The sequence below is a fragment of the Enhydra lutris genome, unplaced genomic scaffold (genome assembly GCF_002288905.1).
Source record: "Enhydra lutris kenyoni isolate GAN:26980312 unplaced genomic scaffold, ASM228890v2 scaffoldscaffold21, whole genome shotgun sequence".
In the NCBI taxonomy this organism is placed as follows: Eukaryota; Metazoa; Chordata; class Mammalia; order Carnivora; family Mustelidae; genus Enhydra; species Enhydra lutris.
The window spans coordinates 64,770,717-64,787,851 of NW_019154105.1; the positions used below are offsets into that span (position 1 = coordinate 64,770,717).

The window sequence follows — 17,135 nt, forward strand, 5'->3', positions numbered from 1 at the left end:
GGCATGAATACAGTCAGACCAGCTTTCTTTGGCTTAGCATTTGGATGTTGTACCTATCTCCATCCTCACAACTTTCAGTCTGACCATGTTCTCTTAATCACGATGTGCCTCTTGCAAATATCACAATTGTTGCTGTGGTTGACTCTAGTCTGAGAAGTGTAGCTCACTTGCCTTTTCAACCTTCTGCAGTGCACAGGTGCAAAGTCCACCAGTCATTCTGAGGGTCTGTCCTCGTGGTCTGTTGCAACCCGTCCATCTGGGCAGCTTGTTTCCTAAGTATGGTATGGCTCTGGGAGATTTCAGTCCGCCATTCTGCTTGGCCTCGCTAGCCTCTTGCATCACCCCAGAACTCAGTGAATATTCTAGAGTGCAAACTCACCCATGTGTAGGATCCTCTAGTTTCCTATCTTTCATGCTGACTCTGAGAGATGGCCAAAAAATCCTACTCACCTCTCTCAGCCCTGGTGGAGTCTCCTTACTGGGGGAAGCCCAATCCCCGGCCCACACCCAGGATGAGCAAATGCCCCCCAGGAAAGAAAGTAGCTGGGAACTGTCAGCTCACCTGGGCAGGCTCTCTCTCATCCCTTTGGAATTTTAGCTCTTCTAGACCTCAGAACTTCCACCGTCCTCCAGTCTTTAAAAATACAATTGTTTGCAATTTATGGTTTTCCCCAGTTGTTGCAACAGAATGGCTGGCCTTATCCCTATATATTCATTTTACCTAAAGGTATAAATGTGCTCTGGCTTATTAACTAAATGAATAAATAAATGCCCAGCTCTTCAGTAAGCTTCCACAGCTCTTTCCTCCAATAACACTGCCCCTTATCTATTAACCTCATTTTGCAGGTGAGAAACTTGTGCTTCTGGGCTGTTTCATGAAGAACCAAGGATCCCACACCTAGCAAGGAGAGTTCTAACTGCCCAAAACCTCTCTACCACCACTAGGACGGACAGGGGCTTTGCTGGAATCCCAGTGCCTGGAACCATGTCTGTTGCACAGCATGTCCTGGAAACTCCGCATTTACTTCACTCTATGGGAAGGGAAGGATGCATGCAAGTGGGGGGAGGAAAGAATGCATGAAGGAAAGGATGCACGTGGGCAGGCAGGAAAGGGTGCATGCACGCCCGCTGTGGAGGGGTGCGGGCAGCACGTACCAGCCTGCGGATGTCACGCTCGCATTCCCGTTTAATGCGGTGAACCTCGTCCTGGTGCGCCTGATAGGCAGCGCGCAGGTCCGCCGCCTTGGTCTTGTCCGCCTGCATACAGTTGCTGAGCGCCTCCTCCGCCTGCTTGCGCGCGGCCTTGAGCTCCAGGATTTCCTGCTGCAGCCTCAGGCGCTCGCCGTCAAAGGTCCTGCGCGCCTCCTCTCGCGCCTCGGCCAGCAACGCGGTCTTGACCTTGTCGGCTGCGCCGTCCCGCAGCACATTCAGTGTGGCCTGCAGCCGCTGCAGCTCGCCCTCCTTGATCTTGGCCGTGCGCGCCGCTTCCTGCTCGTGCTGCCGTATGAGCACCTCGCGCAGCGCCTGCAGCTCCTTGGTCTTCTCCTCATGCAGCTTGGCCCTGAGCTCCGAGATGTAGGCCGTGTGCCGCCGCTGCTCCTGCTCGCGCTCCAGCTTGGCCTCCTGCAGCCGCTCGCGCAGTTTGCCCACCTGCGGCCCGAGCCACGGGAGAGGGGGTCAGCATCAGACCCAGCCACCACCTCCCCGTGCCACCTTGTGCACAAGGGCCCCTGTGACCCTCCCCGGCCCCCACACCCCAATTCCCCTCCTGCCACCCTCAGGGCCCTGATCCTCATAGGCCCCACCTATTTTCCTTCCTACTCTATTTCCTGGTATTTTCTTGAGAATTTTCTAGAAGTGGAAAAACGTCTGAAGATGCTGGAGAGGACATACAGGCCTTTGACATCTCTTCCAGTTTGGAGATTCACAAGGGAGGACAATTTATCCATCACAAAACACAGGCAGAAATCTCTCACTAGGAACAAATTTTACTCCAGAAATAAATTTCCAGGCCCTATGCAACGGACTGACTCAGGAAGACTGGAGAAGACAGAGGCAGAGAGTCACAAGCAGGGAGCAACGACCCTCACTGAGCTGCCCCCTCCATAGGCTGGGGGCTCCATGGTTCCTCCACTTTAACTCCTAGGAGCCTCGGGAAGAGGTAACTGTTTTGCTGGAGGGCAGCAACAGCTCAGAGAGGACACACCAGGGTACAGAACCAAGCTCACCCCCAGGCACCTGGCCCCAGAGCCTGGCTCCCCAGATGTCAGGCTGCCAACCCTGCCTAAGTGAATTTATCTAATCAGCAAAATTTAAGACAGTACTTGTAAAATGTGCCAAGGGAATATTTTCTTAAAACACCCTAAAGTGCTTTATTCGACCTTTTCAAGGATCACATAAAACACACTCGGCAGGAACCCTGGCCAATCCATTAGCTTTCTAAATCACGCCAGTCTCCGAAAAACAGAAACCAGTCATATCTCAGAGGATAAGCTGCTTCCGTGGGAGGCAGCCAGTCTCCCCAGACCACTGGTTACGGCATACCAACATGGGGAAGTTAATTTCGGGTGAGGAGTTTGACCATGTGTCTGAGTATTGATCAACCCTTACTTTCAACAGCAGAGAAAGCTGCAAAACTAGGCCAGATAAAAACACGAGATCAGCATCTCCTTGTACTGAATACTCTCGACTACAGAAATAAAATGGGGGACCCATCAGGTCTGGGTCTACCTCTCCCAGGGCTGGAACTGGGAGTCTTTCCTAATGGGTTGAATCACAAGGAGCCAGAACTTTAAATACTTAACATGACTGTCCCAGCAAGGGACTAAATGCTTTCAACATTGTCCTTTTTGGGAAGCCCACTGTCCTGATTTCCCTGCCTATTGCCAACAAGGACCTGAGTCAGAAGGAAGGGACTTGCTGCACTGATGTGGGATACTAAGTCTCAAGACAGCGTCACATATCAACTTGGCAGGGCCATGGGATCAGGTCATTTGACCAAACACCAATGCAGATGTTGCCGTGAAGGTTTTTTTTTTTTTTTTTAAAGACGTGATTCACATTTAGTCCTTGAGTAAAAGAGCTGACCCTTCATCATGTGGGTGGGCCACACCCAATCAGTTGATGGCCTCAAGAGAAAAGGCCAAGCTCCCGGGAGGAGAAAGGAATTCAGACTGCTTCAGACTCATGAGTGCAGCATCATCTCTTCATGAACTCTCCAGCTGCCTGCTCTGCAAAGCTCAGACTTGTCAGCCTCCATAATCATGTGAGCCAACTTCTTAAAAAAAATCTGTCTCCCTCACCTCCCCACCCATACACACACACACACACACACACACACACACACACACACACACACACACACCCTTTCTCCTGGTTCCATGCCTCTCTGAACAACCCTGACTATATACTCTGAAGCAGGATATCATGGGCACATGAGGAAAGCCAAAAGTGGGTGAGTGGATAAAGGGAAGTTTGCTCACAGGTAGATAAGGAGGAAGGAATGTGGAAGAGAGCTGAGGTGTATGCAGGGCTGCCTGGGAGAGGGCAGGCCTGCTGAGACAGGCCAGGCCACCCCGGGTGTGTAGGGCAAGGACACCGACAGAAGGCTGGGTCAAGCAAGAAAACCCCTCTGGGTCCCACCGGTTCTGCCCTGAGGAACCAAGGCCCAAGCCCAGGGGTAACAAGTCTCTTGAACAAGCCCAGGTTAGCCCATTGTGTGCAGAGCATCTGCTCCTTACACCATCGAGCTTAGCAAGTCTAAAAAGTGGCTGGCACTTTACCTGCCAGATGCTTCCGAGCTATCCCCCAAGTTCAGAGGCACAGCAGGAAAGAAGGGCCCGTGCCCACTGCTTCTCCGTGCCTGGCCCCAGATGAGGCAAGAGCAAATTGACTGGAAGGGACCGAACCCGGGTGATGGGGAAGGCAGCTGCCTCGGGGGAAGCCTGGGAGTCAGCGCCACCTGCCATCCAGCGGGAACAGGGAAGTCAGCCTCCCCCTTTCCCCTGCCACCCCGCTCCTCCTGGTGTCTGTCAGTGCTGGCTCCCCATTTCCAGACCTGGCCGCTTCTCCCACTCCCTGCCATCACTCTAGTCCTGCCACCAGACCGTGGCAGACACCTCCCAACCAGTAAGTCCCCAACTCTGCCCCTGCCCACCCCAGACCTGGGCCTCGGCATGTCCGGGACTCATGGGTGTTGCTGGACACTTGGGAACATGAAAGCACTGTTCCCTGGCTCACTAGCCAGCAAAAGCCTTGGGATCCGGCTGCCAAAGTCCTCTGTGAAGTCTTCCGGGGCTCTCTTGCCCCTACGCCGTGTCCGAACACTTCCTATGCAACAGGGAGCGACGGCACAGGGGCTTGCTGAATGAATGAATCAATAGATAAGTTAGCGTTTTCCCTTGTCCTACGGTGTTCAACAGGGATCCTCTGGGAAAACGACCACACTTGAACTGTGGCATCAACAATAATTTTATGGGATCATATGAAAATATCATTTAGGGGTGCCTGGTCGCTCAGTCATTAAGCATCTGCCTTCGGCTCAGGTCATGATCTGGTGTCCTGGGATCCAGCCCCACATCAGGCTCCCTGCTCAGTGGGAAGCCTGCTTCTCCCTCTCCCACTCCCCCTGCTTGTGTTCCCTCTCTTACTGTGTCTCTCTCTGTCAAATAAATAAATAAAATCTTAAAAAGAAGAAGAAGAAGAAGAAAATATCATTTAAATGCAACTGTAAAGTTTCTATTTATGTTTTTCCTACCAGCCCATAAGCACATTGCTGAATTCTGGAACAGAAGCTCCCCCAGCAGCAACCTGGGGAAAGCCATCCCAAGGAGCCATGGGTGTGGCTGGGCTGAGAAATCAGGCAGCTGGGGCGTGTCCAACAGGGAGGCAGCCCGGTGACCCGGGGACACCTTCCCCACAGGCCTGGCTCCCAACCCAGTGCCACCACATACACCTGTGCTGAGACCCGCTGTCACGGGTGGAGGTGTGTCCCCCAAATTCCCAATGGAGGTCCCAACCTGCAGAACCTCAGAATGTGACTGTATTTGGAGATAAAATCTGAAAAGATGTAATTAAGTCAAATGAAGTCATCTGTGTGGGCCCTGGTCCAATACAACTGGTGTCCTTAAAAGAAGAAGTCAGGACACAGACACATGGGGACAGCCATGTGAGGACATAGGGAGAGGACATAGGGAGTACATCCCTCCTCCATACCCAGGAGGGAGGTACCCCAGGAGAAACCAGCCTGCTCACACCTTCATCCACCACTTCCAACCTCCAGAATAACTTCCTTGTTGTTTAAGCCAAAGTCGGTGGTGGTTTGTGATGGTGGCCCCAGTGAGCTAGCTGAGCTGGGCAAGTCCCCTCTCCTCTCTGACCCTCAGTCTGCTCACCTATCAACTGGAGAGCACCGTCAAAGGCACCTAGAGTGACCTGCATAGCAGACACATAATAAATGTCAGCCAAGTGCCACACGGCTGTGTGTGACAGGCGGCACGCATGTGTGACTGTCCCATTCTTCAAATGACTCAGGGAGGCAGGCACATCAGAGGACTCCACGTAACAAAGGGGAAAACTGAGGCATGGGGTGGTCACATGGCTTGCCCCGAGACCTCAAGGTGAGTTAGATGGTGGGGGTGGGAGGACCCTTGGCAGAATGACCTTGGCTGTGTGGTTTCCCAAGGGCCACAGCTGCTGTTGCTACTTCGGCATAGGGCCAGTCCCAAGGGATCCCAGCAGATGAATCCCTCCTGAGATGCACAAAGTGTGGACAAGCTGGTGCCTTGGGCAGCTAAGCTGGCTTGGAGTCCTGGGTGTCCTGATATGGGATGGGACACATCTGTTCCCAAGCTCCAGGAGCCCAGCCTTCATCCCCCCAGGTCCTGGGCTCTGCCTCTGCTCTCCATGGTGCTGTTCTGAGCAGGGGACTGAGTCAGGCCCAAGGCCCCATCCCCCGTCCCCACCTGGAAGCTGGACCACGTCTGGACCCCTGCTGTTGCCCAGTCCCGAGCACGTCAACTAGATGGGACACCTACGACCATCCCCCAGCAGTCCCTCGAGGGCTCCCAGTGCTGCGGACCCAGCTGGAGGGCATGCCACCTTCATGGCTGGGTATAACCTCCCCCACCCTACCCAGAATAGGCCAGACCCTCCCACTCAGGCTGCCCAGGAGCAAGTTCCACGCCCCCCCTTCTCTTTGCCCATGGACACCACAGAACACCGGCCAGCTTGGACTTCAAACCACCCAAGTGACAAGTGTATTTAATCTGTGACCTCGGATCTCTAGGACTTTGCCCTGGCTGGTTATTATTCCTCCACTGTGCCAGGCTGCCCGTCATCGATACACTTGAACTGAATGCCTACCGCCTGCTGGCCACCAACCTGGCTCTGTACCAACCAGCCCCAAAGCTCGTTCTCACCCCACGAGAGCTCAACGGCCCCATCCCAGACCCAGACTCTGCCAGAAGCTCTCTGGTACCCTCCCCTCCTAACTCCCCCTCCTTCACCAACAGGTCCATCAGGGGGCCCCATTATGACCCCATCTTGCAGGGGAGAGGAGTTACAGCACAGACAGTGATGTATCTGGTCCGAGGTCACAGCGAGACGGGAGGTGGCCAGGACTGGAACCCACGTGGTACCACCATTGATGTTGTACCCATTCTCCCAAGGGGCAAGCTGAGGCTCAGAGGTCAAGTGCCCACCCCCAGCCAGGGAACTTGCAGCCCCTCCCCCGTGGAGCCAGGGGGCCCACACCCCTCCCACCTTGCTCTTTTCCTGCTGGAACTCAATCTGAATGCTTGTCAGCTTGGCCCGCAGCTCCTCGTTGGCCATTTGCACGGCATCAGCCTCCATGTCGGGCCTCTCGCCCTTGTTCCGGCTCTTCTTAGACATGCTTCCTGTCTGGTTGAGACTCTGAAAGCCCAAGGTTCACACCCACCAGCCGGCAGGCGCTGCTGCAAACTCCACAGTGCTAAGCAGTCGTGCAGGGCTCAGCTCGTCCTCCGTGTAAACCACCATCACTTGGGACCCTGGGGAGGGGGAAGGCCAGGTTAGCAGAGAGAAAGAGGGAGGGAGGTGGCGTCCTGGTCTGAGCACTGAAGTCCAAGGGCAGCCAGCATTGCCTGCGGCCTCCCTGCCTGGCCAGGCCCGAGCTGCTGCCCAGCTGATGGGGGCGTTGTGATGAGCTAAGGGCCCCACCAGCCCTCACATTCCTCCCAGGGGAACCAAGGCCTAGACCTTCAGTTTGGTAGGACTGTCCTCCCAGCCCACATGGTGGCAAAGCCCAAGCCCTTAAGAGTGACGGCCAGTACCACTGCGTCCCAGGTGAGACCCCCAGCTCACCTTCCGTTAATCTGCACAACTGCCCAGAGAGGTCAGTGACCATGCCCAGTGTCACAGGGGAGGAACTGGGACACACACAGGCTGAGGGCTAGCAAGAGTCACACAGCCAAGATGGGGCAACAGCATTAAGCCGGTCAAGCTCCACAGGCAGACTGGACGTGGTGAGTCTGAACCCAGACTCCCAGCCCCGAGCCTTGAGCTAGCTGGACCCCATGCTGTCCTGCCAGCACATCCTGGTCCCCGGGCCCCTCGCTCTGCCTTCTTGCTCTTTTCCATATGACAAAGCACGTTACACAAGGACAGGAGCTCCAAGCGAGCAGAGTCTGGGTCGGTTTTATTCTTGCTGCAACCTCTGTGCCTAGACTCAGAGCTCAGCATTCAGGACGCCCTCCAGAAGCATTTGTTGAATGAATGAATGAATGAATGAATGAATGAAGCATCTATTATGTGTCAAGGCCTGTGATCGGAGCTGGGGCGTGTATAGTCCTCGCAGCACCAGGAGAGATAGGAACAGTTATTAGGCCCATCTTAGAGAGGAGCAAAAATCCTGGCACAGAGAGGTTCAGTAAGTTACCTAAGGCTACAGAGCGATTCAGTGGGATTAGATCGCCTTGGGCGAGAATGCATTGAGAAGAGAACATTCCAGCACGGAGGAATGCCAGGCTTTGGCTGTGGAACAGAAGACATGAAATCAGCAAGGAAGACCAGACAAGAACAACATAGAAGGAGAACAAGGAGGACCAGGGAGGCTCAGGGAAGAAGGGGTTCTAGAAGGTGGTCAAGATGAGGATGAGGTTAGGAAACTGGCCACCGGACTCAGGAACACGGGGTCAGTGGCCTCAGGCGGAGCTGCTTTGTGCAGTGGGAGGCGGGAGGCAGGCAGACAGACAGGGAGCTGGGGCGGGGTCTCACGGGTGCCTGCACTTCCAGCAAGCGGCAGCCGCTCCGTGTCTGGGAGCTGAGGTCCAGCGTTTCCGGGGAGCCTGGAATGTCTGTGCAAACCAGCCGATCGGGAAGGCAGAGATGCAAGCCCAAGAGACCCCTCTCGGACAGGAGGGCACCTCTCCACATGCCACTTAGGAGCATGTAGGGGCAATCGGCAGCCCACCAATCCAGAAAGGTACACTGTGACCGCAGATACGTATGAACTCCATTTGCTCTGATACGGTTTATAAGCGTAGTGCACAGTGCATCCCTCGCCGCCCTCCCTGGCTGCTTTTACCAGCTCCGCAGCTCTCCAAAGGCATCTGGCCCTGAAGAGGGAGCAGGGAGCACGCGCGGGTCCAGCTCTCGGAACAGGGAAGACTTCCCTCCCCTTGACCCCAACCTGTGGCCCAACAACACGCCCCCCAAGAACGCAGGTAAGGACTCACCAGCGATACGGCCTCTCCATAAGCTCAGGTGTTCTTCCCAGCCACCCATAGCTCACCCAAAGGGACGGTTAAGTAAATGACACCCCAAGTTGTGACACATGGCCACACGGAGGAAGGCGAATGTCACAGAGTCAAAGAACCGAGACAGTCTGTGATCTCAGTTTTCAGAAATACTTATTCACTGTTTCCGTTTGGTCCCAAATATTTCTTGAGCCCCTGCTGGGCACCAGGTCCCGGGGACACAGCGGGAAGCACCAGACAGCCAGGCCTCTCAGATGTTAGCAGTGACTGCCCGAGGGAGAGGTGCTATTTACCTTCTTCTTTATACTCTTCCTGAAAAATCAGATTTTCTATTTCTATTCCTGATTTACAGGGGGAAAAAAATGATGCCATTTTCTCAAAGGAACGCAAGCAAGGTTCCGAAAACCATCTGGGACTAGCTGGGAGGGAGACAAGGAAGAAGCTGAGGGAAAAGCCCGTGGACCCTGTCCCCAGTGCCGCGACAGCCTGGTCTGGAGGCTGACTGACACTCCAGGCACAGCTGGACGCAGCTCCAGTTCCGCCTGGGTCTCTTGGGGCTGCCTGCAAGGGAGAGGTCAGCTGAGAAGAGAGGACACAGGCCACACCCCCCGGGACACAGCTGACCATTCTGTAGGGCAGCCTTGTCTCCCAGCAAAGGGCTGTCCTTCACCAGAAGTGTGTCCTCGTGGCTCACGCTTTGTTGACTGGATGGTCCAGGGAAAGTCACAGAACTTCTCTATGACTCAGTTTTCCCATCTGTCTAATGGGACCGATGGCACTGACCTCACAGGGATGTGTGCGAATGGCTGGGATCATATCCGTGCTCAGCAAGGCACTCAGCCCAGTGAAGACGCTTGCCAAACACAACAAAACTGCATTTCTTAGGAGGAGCAAGGCCAGCCTCCCAGTAACCTCCGTGAAGGTCAGGATAGCAGGTGCTAAGCCTAGGTGCCCTTGTAAGAGGCCACGTCAAGCTGTGGCCCATCTGGTGTCACACTGTCCCAGCTTCTCAGCGGCCTTAGTACAACCTGAAGGCCCATTTCCTTGCCCAGCAGTCCCTCCCAGGGTCCCTAAAGATGCCAGGGAGGAAGGGGTAGCAGAGGATGGGCCTCAGAGAAATCACGTGCCCGCCGAGGTGGCACAGCACGCTAGGTGCAGGCTGTGAAATGTGTCCACTCCTAGTGAGGCCCTGGGACAGCAAGCCCAGGGGAAAGGGGGAAAGGAGACCCAGCCCGTGGGGAGACAGCATGCCAGGAGCGTTTGGGGGACCATGAGAACAGTGGTTGGCCAGTCCCAGACTCCAGTTGCTCTCAGCCCCGCTGGGCAGCTGGACCCCAAGGTCCCCCAGTCTCCCAGCCTGGCTTTTGAGGCCCCAAGAGCAGAAGGGCCAAAAGGCAAAGACAGACGGCAGCAGGATAGGCCAGATACCCAAAAGAGGGGCCATGCCTGGGGATGGACAGCCCAGTTCTTGCCTCGGCCACAGTAGCCCCTGAAAAGGCACGTTTACCCTATCACCTGAGCAGTGACTCGGCACGCATTCTGCCCCTGACCAATGAGAAAATGGAGATTGGCCTCTACAGCCACACAGGAGGGACTCTCCTGTTCTGAAGCCATGGAAGTCTCAGGCTGCCTTTGGGGAAAGCCTCCTGGTGAAGGCGCGCAGGTCCTCCAGGATCTGACTCACACCGACATCCCATCCCGGCCCTGCTGCCTGTCCCCTGCCCCAATGCTCCGTGCTCAGCAAGCTCCCAGGCAGGCCACCCTGCAGGCCATAGTCCTCCCGCCCCCTTTCATGGCCACCTCCTATCTTGCCTCCTCCAGGAAGCCTCCCATAATGAGCCCACGGCCAGGTACCTCCTCTGAGGGAGGGGCCAGCCCATCCCTTGCTTAGGACCCTCCCATGCCAGGGGCCAACACAGCCCAAGACCCCAGCCCCTCCCCACAAAAAGGGCCACACGCTCCCACCAAGTCAGGACTCTAGCCACTGTCGAAGACTCACAGCTGCCCACCCAACCGCCGCCGGGCCCACTTCGTACCACTTCCTCCTCCAGGTCAAGTTGTTCCTTCTGAGCCCAACAAGCCCCCGAGAGCCCCGGTGTGGCGGGCAGGGTGGTGCCATTCAGGCTCCACAGGCACGATGCACCCATATAGCCCACACATGCACACCACGCTCTGAATGTCCACGTCCCCTCAGTTCCTGTGTTGGGACCGTAAGGTCCAATGTGATGGAATGTGGAGGGGGACCTGCAGTGGGTGGGGGTGGTAGATTGGGTCACGTGGTGTCCTCAGGAATGGGATGAGGGCCCTCAGAGAAGAAGATGCCGAGAAATGATCTGCGCTTTGCGAGGCTGGGGCAGCAAGAAGGTGCCTTGCACACGCCAGGAAGCAGCTGTCCCCAGGCTTGCACCCACACCCTGACTCCCAGCCTCCACAGTCAGTGGGAGATAAAGGTCTGTGGCTTCAGGCGGGCAGTCTGCAGAAACCCGTGACAGTGGCCTGAGCTAAGACACACACACACACTACACACACCACACCCACACACGCTTACATCCACCAGCCCAGCAGCTCTGACCAGGATGGGAAAACCCCAGATCGGCAGGAGACCATCTCTGCTGTGAAGCCTGCATGGAGTGTCCAGTGACGGTAGGCCCAGCTGCCTCAGGACTGCCACATTGATACAGGGAGGCACACGGCGGCAGGCGGGGAGCCAGGGGACCGCATGGGACCACCATCCCCATTCTCCCTTGGGGGGTGCCTGGCTCAGAGGGCTCTGGCCCCAGCATGGGCAGGCGAGCCCCTCCGTCCCATCCACTAGCTGCCCACTTCAGCCAACCTCGTCCCAGCTGAGCCGGAGAGTGTTCCGGGGGGAGGCAGGGCTGAAGCTGTTCTCCCGATTTAGAGATGAAGAAATTACGCCTCTGAGACACGTACACGCCAGAATGCCACACAGCTGGGTTTGCTGTGAAGCTGGTTGTTTCTGGAAGGAAGGAAAGGGGGTATGTGGAGGACACAAAGGGGCACAGGCTGTGCCCTGAGAGTGGCAGGTCAGAGACCAGGCTCTGGCCGGCAGGGGAATCAGTGGCCAGCCTCAGTGGCCAGGGCCATGTCAGTGCGGTGCCCTCACCGGCACATCGGTGAGGACCAAACGGGACAGAGGATATGACAATACTTGGAAGGCCACGGAGTGTTCCAGAAACAGGCTCTTGGCTATGAGATGAACAAATCACGCACACATGAAGACCCGATCAGCTGCGGGATGCAGGACTCACAGCACCTGAGATGCCGAGACTCCAAGGCCCCATCTGTCACCTCCTGCCCTCCCAGGCTCCATGGAATCCCCTCCTTGGTCCCTTCTCCACAGTCTTCCCCTTGACAGGAAGCTCCCCCACCCCAACCATGAGGACACCTGCTCCCCCAGGGCAGCCCCGAGGTCCTGGAAATGACCTCCTGTTTCAAGCCTAAAAGAAACAAAAGGACCCCTTGTAACCTCTGCCCGGGGCCCCTTCCAGCACTCAGAAGCTACCAGGAGTCCGAGCTCCCTTCCCCACAGAGGGGCCTTTCAGCGATTTGGAGATTTAGTCATACTCCTAGAAACTTCTCTTCTCCAGGTAACGTGGGATAAGAAGGATGAATGTTTCTGGAGCACAGACTTATACCAGACACTACAACCAGCCCCACAGAGGACAATCTCAAGCAAGCCTCTCGTGACTATGATGCAAATCCTATCATTACCCCCATCTAGTGGATGGAAACGTTGAGGCCCTTACAGTATGTGACCAGAGGGTCACATGGTCAGAAAGAGCCTGGTAGATGTGGATTTAAATCCTAAGAAGGTCCCTCTGATCTGGGGTAAGTCACCTGAGTTCTCTGGACCTCGGTTTCTTCATCTGGGAAGTGGAGATCTTTCCTCCTCCTGGGCGGCAGGTGTTTGCCGTGGAGGTGGGGCACTGTGGCGGTGCGCACAGCGGTGAGCTCAGGACATGCTGGGAGGAGGGAGTGAAGGGGAGCCTTCACTGACACCATGTCCCGAGCGTGGCCTGGGAGTCCATCCCATAATGGGAGATTGGCTGGTGGTGCCCGTGCATCTTCAAATGGGGACAGAAGAATGGCCACCTGCCACCGCTCACCCCCACAGGCGCCACCCAAGCCCCACAGTGCTATCTGCTGGGTCCCTCTAGAGCCCTCCCCGGTCCCTTCAGCCCACCACCTGCAGCCCCGTGGACCTCAAAAATCTCTAACAGTCTCCCTGCCCCTCACCTCCCAGCCACTGCTGCCGCCCAGGGCGCCTTTGGAAGTGGAAGTCCCCACATCCCATCCCCGCATAGAAAATTAACTAAACATTACCAGTGATAATGGCAATAGTAACAACCAAGGTTCCCAGGCCCTAGTGACTAAGGCAGAGAGCACCAACAGGCCCTTGCAGAGGGATGCCTGGCTGGTAAGACCCACCACCAACCCCCCACTGCCTCGCCTACTTATTTGCTCACCCTGGCCCCGTGGAGTCTCAGCTCCTCCGCTTATAAACCACCTGGTTGACTGATTCTCCAATACCAAGCAAAGTGCCAGACCAGAGCAGGTGCCCAAAACCTCAGGACCCCTCCTTGGACGTCCACACCCATCCCCATGGTTCAGTTACAAAGTTCAGGCAGAAGGATATAAGAGATCTTTCAAGCGACACAGGTCTCCTGAGTCCTTGGTAAAAACCACCCCCATTCCAAGAAGTCAAGTATAACCACATAGGGATGAACATGTGTGTGGGCAGAGACAGAGGCACCCGATGGTGGGCTCAGATCACTTGCTAGCTGCCCCCCTCCCTGCCAGCAGGGCTCCCTCCGTGTTTAAACATGGTTGCAGCATAAAGACAGGACATTGAGCATCAAGGACCTTGGGTCTTGCTCTGGGGTAAGCAGAACTGTGAGCAGAGGAGCTTGGCTGGCTGAATGCATCTGGCACGAGTTTATTGCCTGTGTCCTAGCCACAGGCACCTCATGTGGCACGGTGCCATGATACCAAGCAAAACACTCCCTGCCCTGCTCCAACAATGCTCATGGCCTCTCCTGCCCAAAGCCCCCTCCTTACAGACCTCTGCCTCTCTGTTCCTTTCAATATCTCCATACACAGATCAGGAGGAACCTACCTCTGCATCCTAAATAGAGCCACAGAATGGTGCAATGAGACTCTTCCATGGGCTGCCATGCCTCCGTCTCGAGTCAGACACCATTTCCTTTTACTGGCAGCCTCACCAGCCACTGTCACTTGTCATCCCCACCCCAGTCACAGAATAAGCATGGTCATGTCTGAAGCTCAGGGCCAGGTGGAGGGCTGCAGCTGACAGCAACAGCTGGATGCTGTGAGGACACTGCCTTCAGCAGGAATCTTTGGATGACCTTGGTCACCTGGCTCTAGCATGTCCATCTTGATTTGTCCCAAAGGAGTAAACTGCAGCCAAGTTCAGGGAAGGGAGGCCTCTCAAAACACCAGACCTCTGTGTATAGATTCTTAGTCTCTTCGGTTAGGTTTATTCCTAGGTATCTTATAGTTTTGGGTGCAATTGTAAATGGGATTGACTCCTTAATTTCTCTTTCTTCTGTCTTGTTGTTGGTGTAGAGAAATGCAACTGATTTCTGTGCATTGATTTTATATCCTGACACTTTACTGAATTCCTGTACAAGTTCTAGCAGTTTTGGAGTGGAGTCTTTTGGGTTTTCCATATATAGTATCATATCATCTGCAAAGAGTGATAGTTTGACTTCTTCTTTGCCGATTTGGATGCCTTTAATTTCCTTTTGTTGTCTGATTGCTGAGGCTAGGACTTCTAGTACTATGTTGAATAGCAGTGGTGATAACGGACATCCCTGCCGTGTTCCTGACCTTAGCGGAAAAGCTTTCAGTTTTTCTCCATTGAGAATGATATTTGCGGTGGGTTTTTCATAGATGGCTTTGATAATATTGAGGTATGTGCCCTCTATCCCTACACTTTGAAGAGTTTTGATCAGGAAGGGATGCTGTACTTTGTCAAATGCTTTTTCAGCATCTATGGAGAGTATCATATATGGTTCTTGTTCTTTCTTTTATTAATGTGTTGTAGCACATTGATTGATTTGCGGATGTTGAACCAACCTTGCAACCCTGGAATAAATCCCACTTGGTCGTGGTGAATAATCCTTTTAATGTACTGTTGAATCCTATTGGCTAGTATTTTGGCGAGAATTTTTGCATCTGTGTTCATCAAGGATATTGGTCTGTAGTTCTCTTTTTTGATGGGATCCTTGTCTGGTTTTGGGATCAAGGTGATGCTGGCCTCATAAAATGAGTTTGGAAGTTTTCCTTCCATTTCTATTCTATAAAGTACTCATGAAAGAAATTGAGGAAGACACAAAGAAATGGAAAAATGTTCCATGCTCCTGGATTGGAAGAATAAATATTGTGAAAATGTCTATGCTACCTAAAGCAGTCTACACATTTAATGCAATTCTTATCAAAGTACCACCCATTTTTTTCAAAGAAATGGAACAAATAATCCTAAAATTTATATGGAACCAAAAAAGACCTCGAATAGCCAAAGGAATATTGGAAAAGAAAGCCAAAGTTGGTGGCATCACAATTCCGGACTTCAAGCTCTATTACAAAGCTGTCATCATCAAGACAGCATGGTACTGGCACAAAAACAGACACATAGATCAATGGAACAGAATAGAGAGCCCAGAAATAGACCCTCAACTCTTTGGTCAACTAACCTTCGACAAAGCAGAAAAGAATGTCCAATGGAAAAAAGACAGCCTCTTCAATAAATGGTGTTGGGAAAATTGGACAGCCACATGCAGAAAAATGAAATTGGATCATTTCCTTACACCACACACGAAAATAGACTCAAAATGGATAAAGGACCTCAATGTGAGAAAGGAATCCATCCAAATCATTGAGGAGAACACAGGCAGCAACCTCTTCGACCTCAGCCGCAGCAACATCTTCCTAGGAACATCGCCAAAGACAAGGGAAGCAAGGGCAAAAATGAACTATTGGGATTTTATCAAGATCAAAAGCTTTTGCACAGCAAAGGAAACAGTTAACAAAACCAAAAGACAACTGACAGAATGGGAGAAGATATTTGCAAATGACATATCAGATAAAGGGCTAGTGTCCAAAATCTGTAAAGAACTTAGCAAACTCAACACCCAAAGAACAAATAATCTAATCAAGAAATGGGCAGAGGACATGAACAGACATTTCTGCAAAGAAGACATCCAGATGGCCAACAGACACATGAAAAAGTGCTCCATATCACTCGGCATCAGGGAAATACAAATCAAAACCACAATGAGATATCACCTCACACCAGTCAGAATGGCTAAAATGAACAAGTCAGGAAATGACAGATGCTGGCGAGGATGCGGAGAAAGGGGAACCCTCCTACACTGTTGGTGGGAATGCAAGCTGGTGCAACCACTCTGGAAAACAGCATGGAGGTTCCTCAAAATGTTGAAAATAGAACTACCCTATGACCCAGCAATTGCACTGCTGGGTATTTACCCTAAAGCTACAAACGTAGTGATCCGAAGGGGCACGTGCACCCGAATGTTTATAGCAGCAATGTCTACAATAGCCAAACTATGGAAAGAACCTAGATGTCCATCAACAGACGAATGGATAAAGAAGATGTGGTATATATACACAATGGAATACTATGCAGCCATCAAAAGAAATGAAATCTTGCCATTTGCGACGACGTGGATGGAACTAGAGGGTATCATGCATAGCAAAATAAGTCAATCGGAGAAAGACAACTATCATATGATCTCCCTGATATGAGGGAGAGGAGATGCAACATGGTGGGTTAAGGGGGTAGGAGAAGAGTAAATGAAACAAGATGGGATTGGGAGGGAGACAAACCATAAGTGACTCTTAATCTCACAAAACAAACTGAGGGTTGATGGGGGGAGGGGGGTTTGGAGAGGGGGGTGGGGTTATGGACATTGGGGAGGGTATGTGCTATGGTGAGTGCTGTGAAGTGTGTAAACCTGGCGATTCACAGACCTGTACCCCTGGGGATAAAAATATATTATATGTTTATAAAAAATAAAATTTAATTAAAAAAAAAAAACACCAGACCTCACAGCCAACAATATATAGAACTTGGGTCTGAACTCAGGATGCCAAACCACCCCCCCCCACCAAGTAAAACAGAGTAACCTCCAATCAGAGCAACACTGTGCAGTCACCTAAGCTGCGGCTGCTTTAGCAAAGTCTTGCCCTGTGCAAAGGGGGTGGGAACATACACAGGAGGAAGGAACAGAGCAGGGAAGAATTGGAAGAACAGGGGAGGAGAGGGTGGAGGGAAAGAGGAAAGTAGGGAGGGAGAATGTAGAAAGAACTGAATCCAACTTCCAGTTTCTGGTCTGG

At 53.2% G+C, this 17,135-nt stretch overlaps 1 protein-coding gene across 4 annotated transcripts in view; it reads right to left on the reverse strand.

Annotated features, from left to right (window-relative positions):
- The window catches only part of LOC111149100 (janus kinase and microtubule interacting protein 1), a 65,909-nt gene extending 59,018 nt beyond the window's left edge, over positions 1-6,891 (reverse strand). For 3 of the 4 annotated variants that reach the window (XM_022506022.1, XM_022506021.1, XM_022506020.1), the window contains exons 1-2: positions 6,763-6,891; positions 1,156-1,650 (exon numbers count right to left, since the gene is read on the reverse strand). In XM_022506022.1, coding sequence (XP_022361730.1) covers positions 1,156-1,650; positions 6,763-6,891 — 624 coding nt within the window. The remainder of the gene's footprint in view (positions 1-1,155; positions 1,651-6,762) is intronic. The other variant, XM_022506023.1, reaches the window with a different exon arrangement.
- Between the last annotated feature and the right edge of the window lie 10,244 nt (positions 6,892-17,135).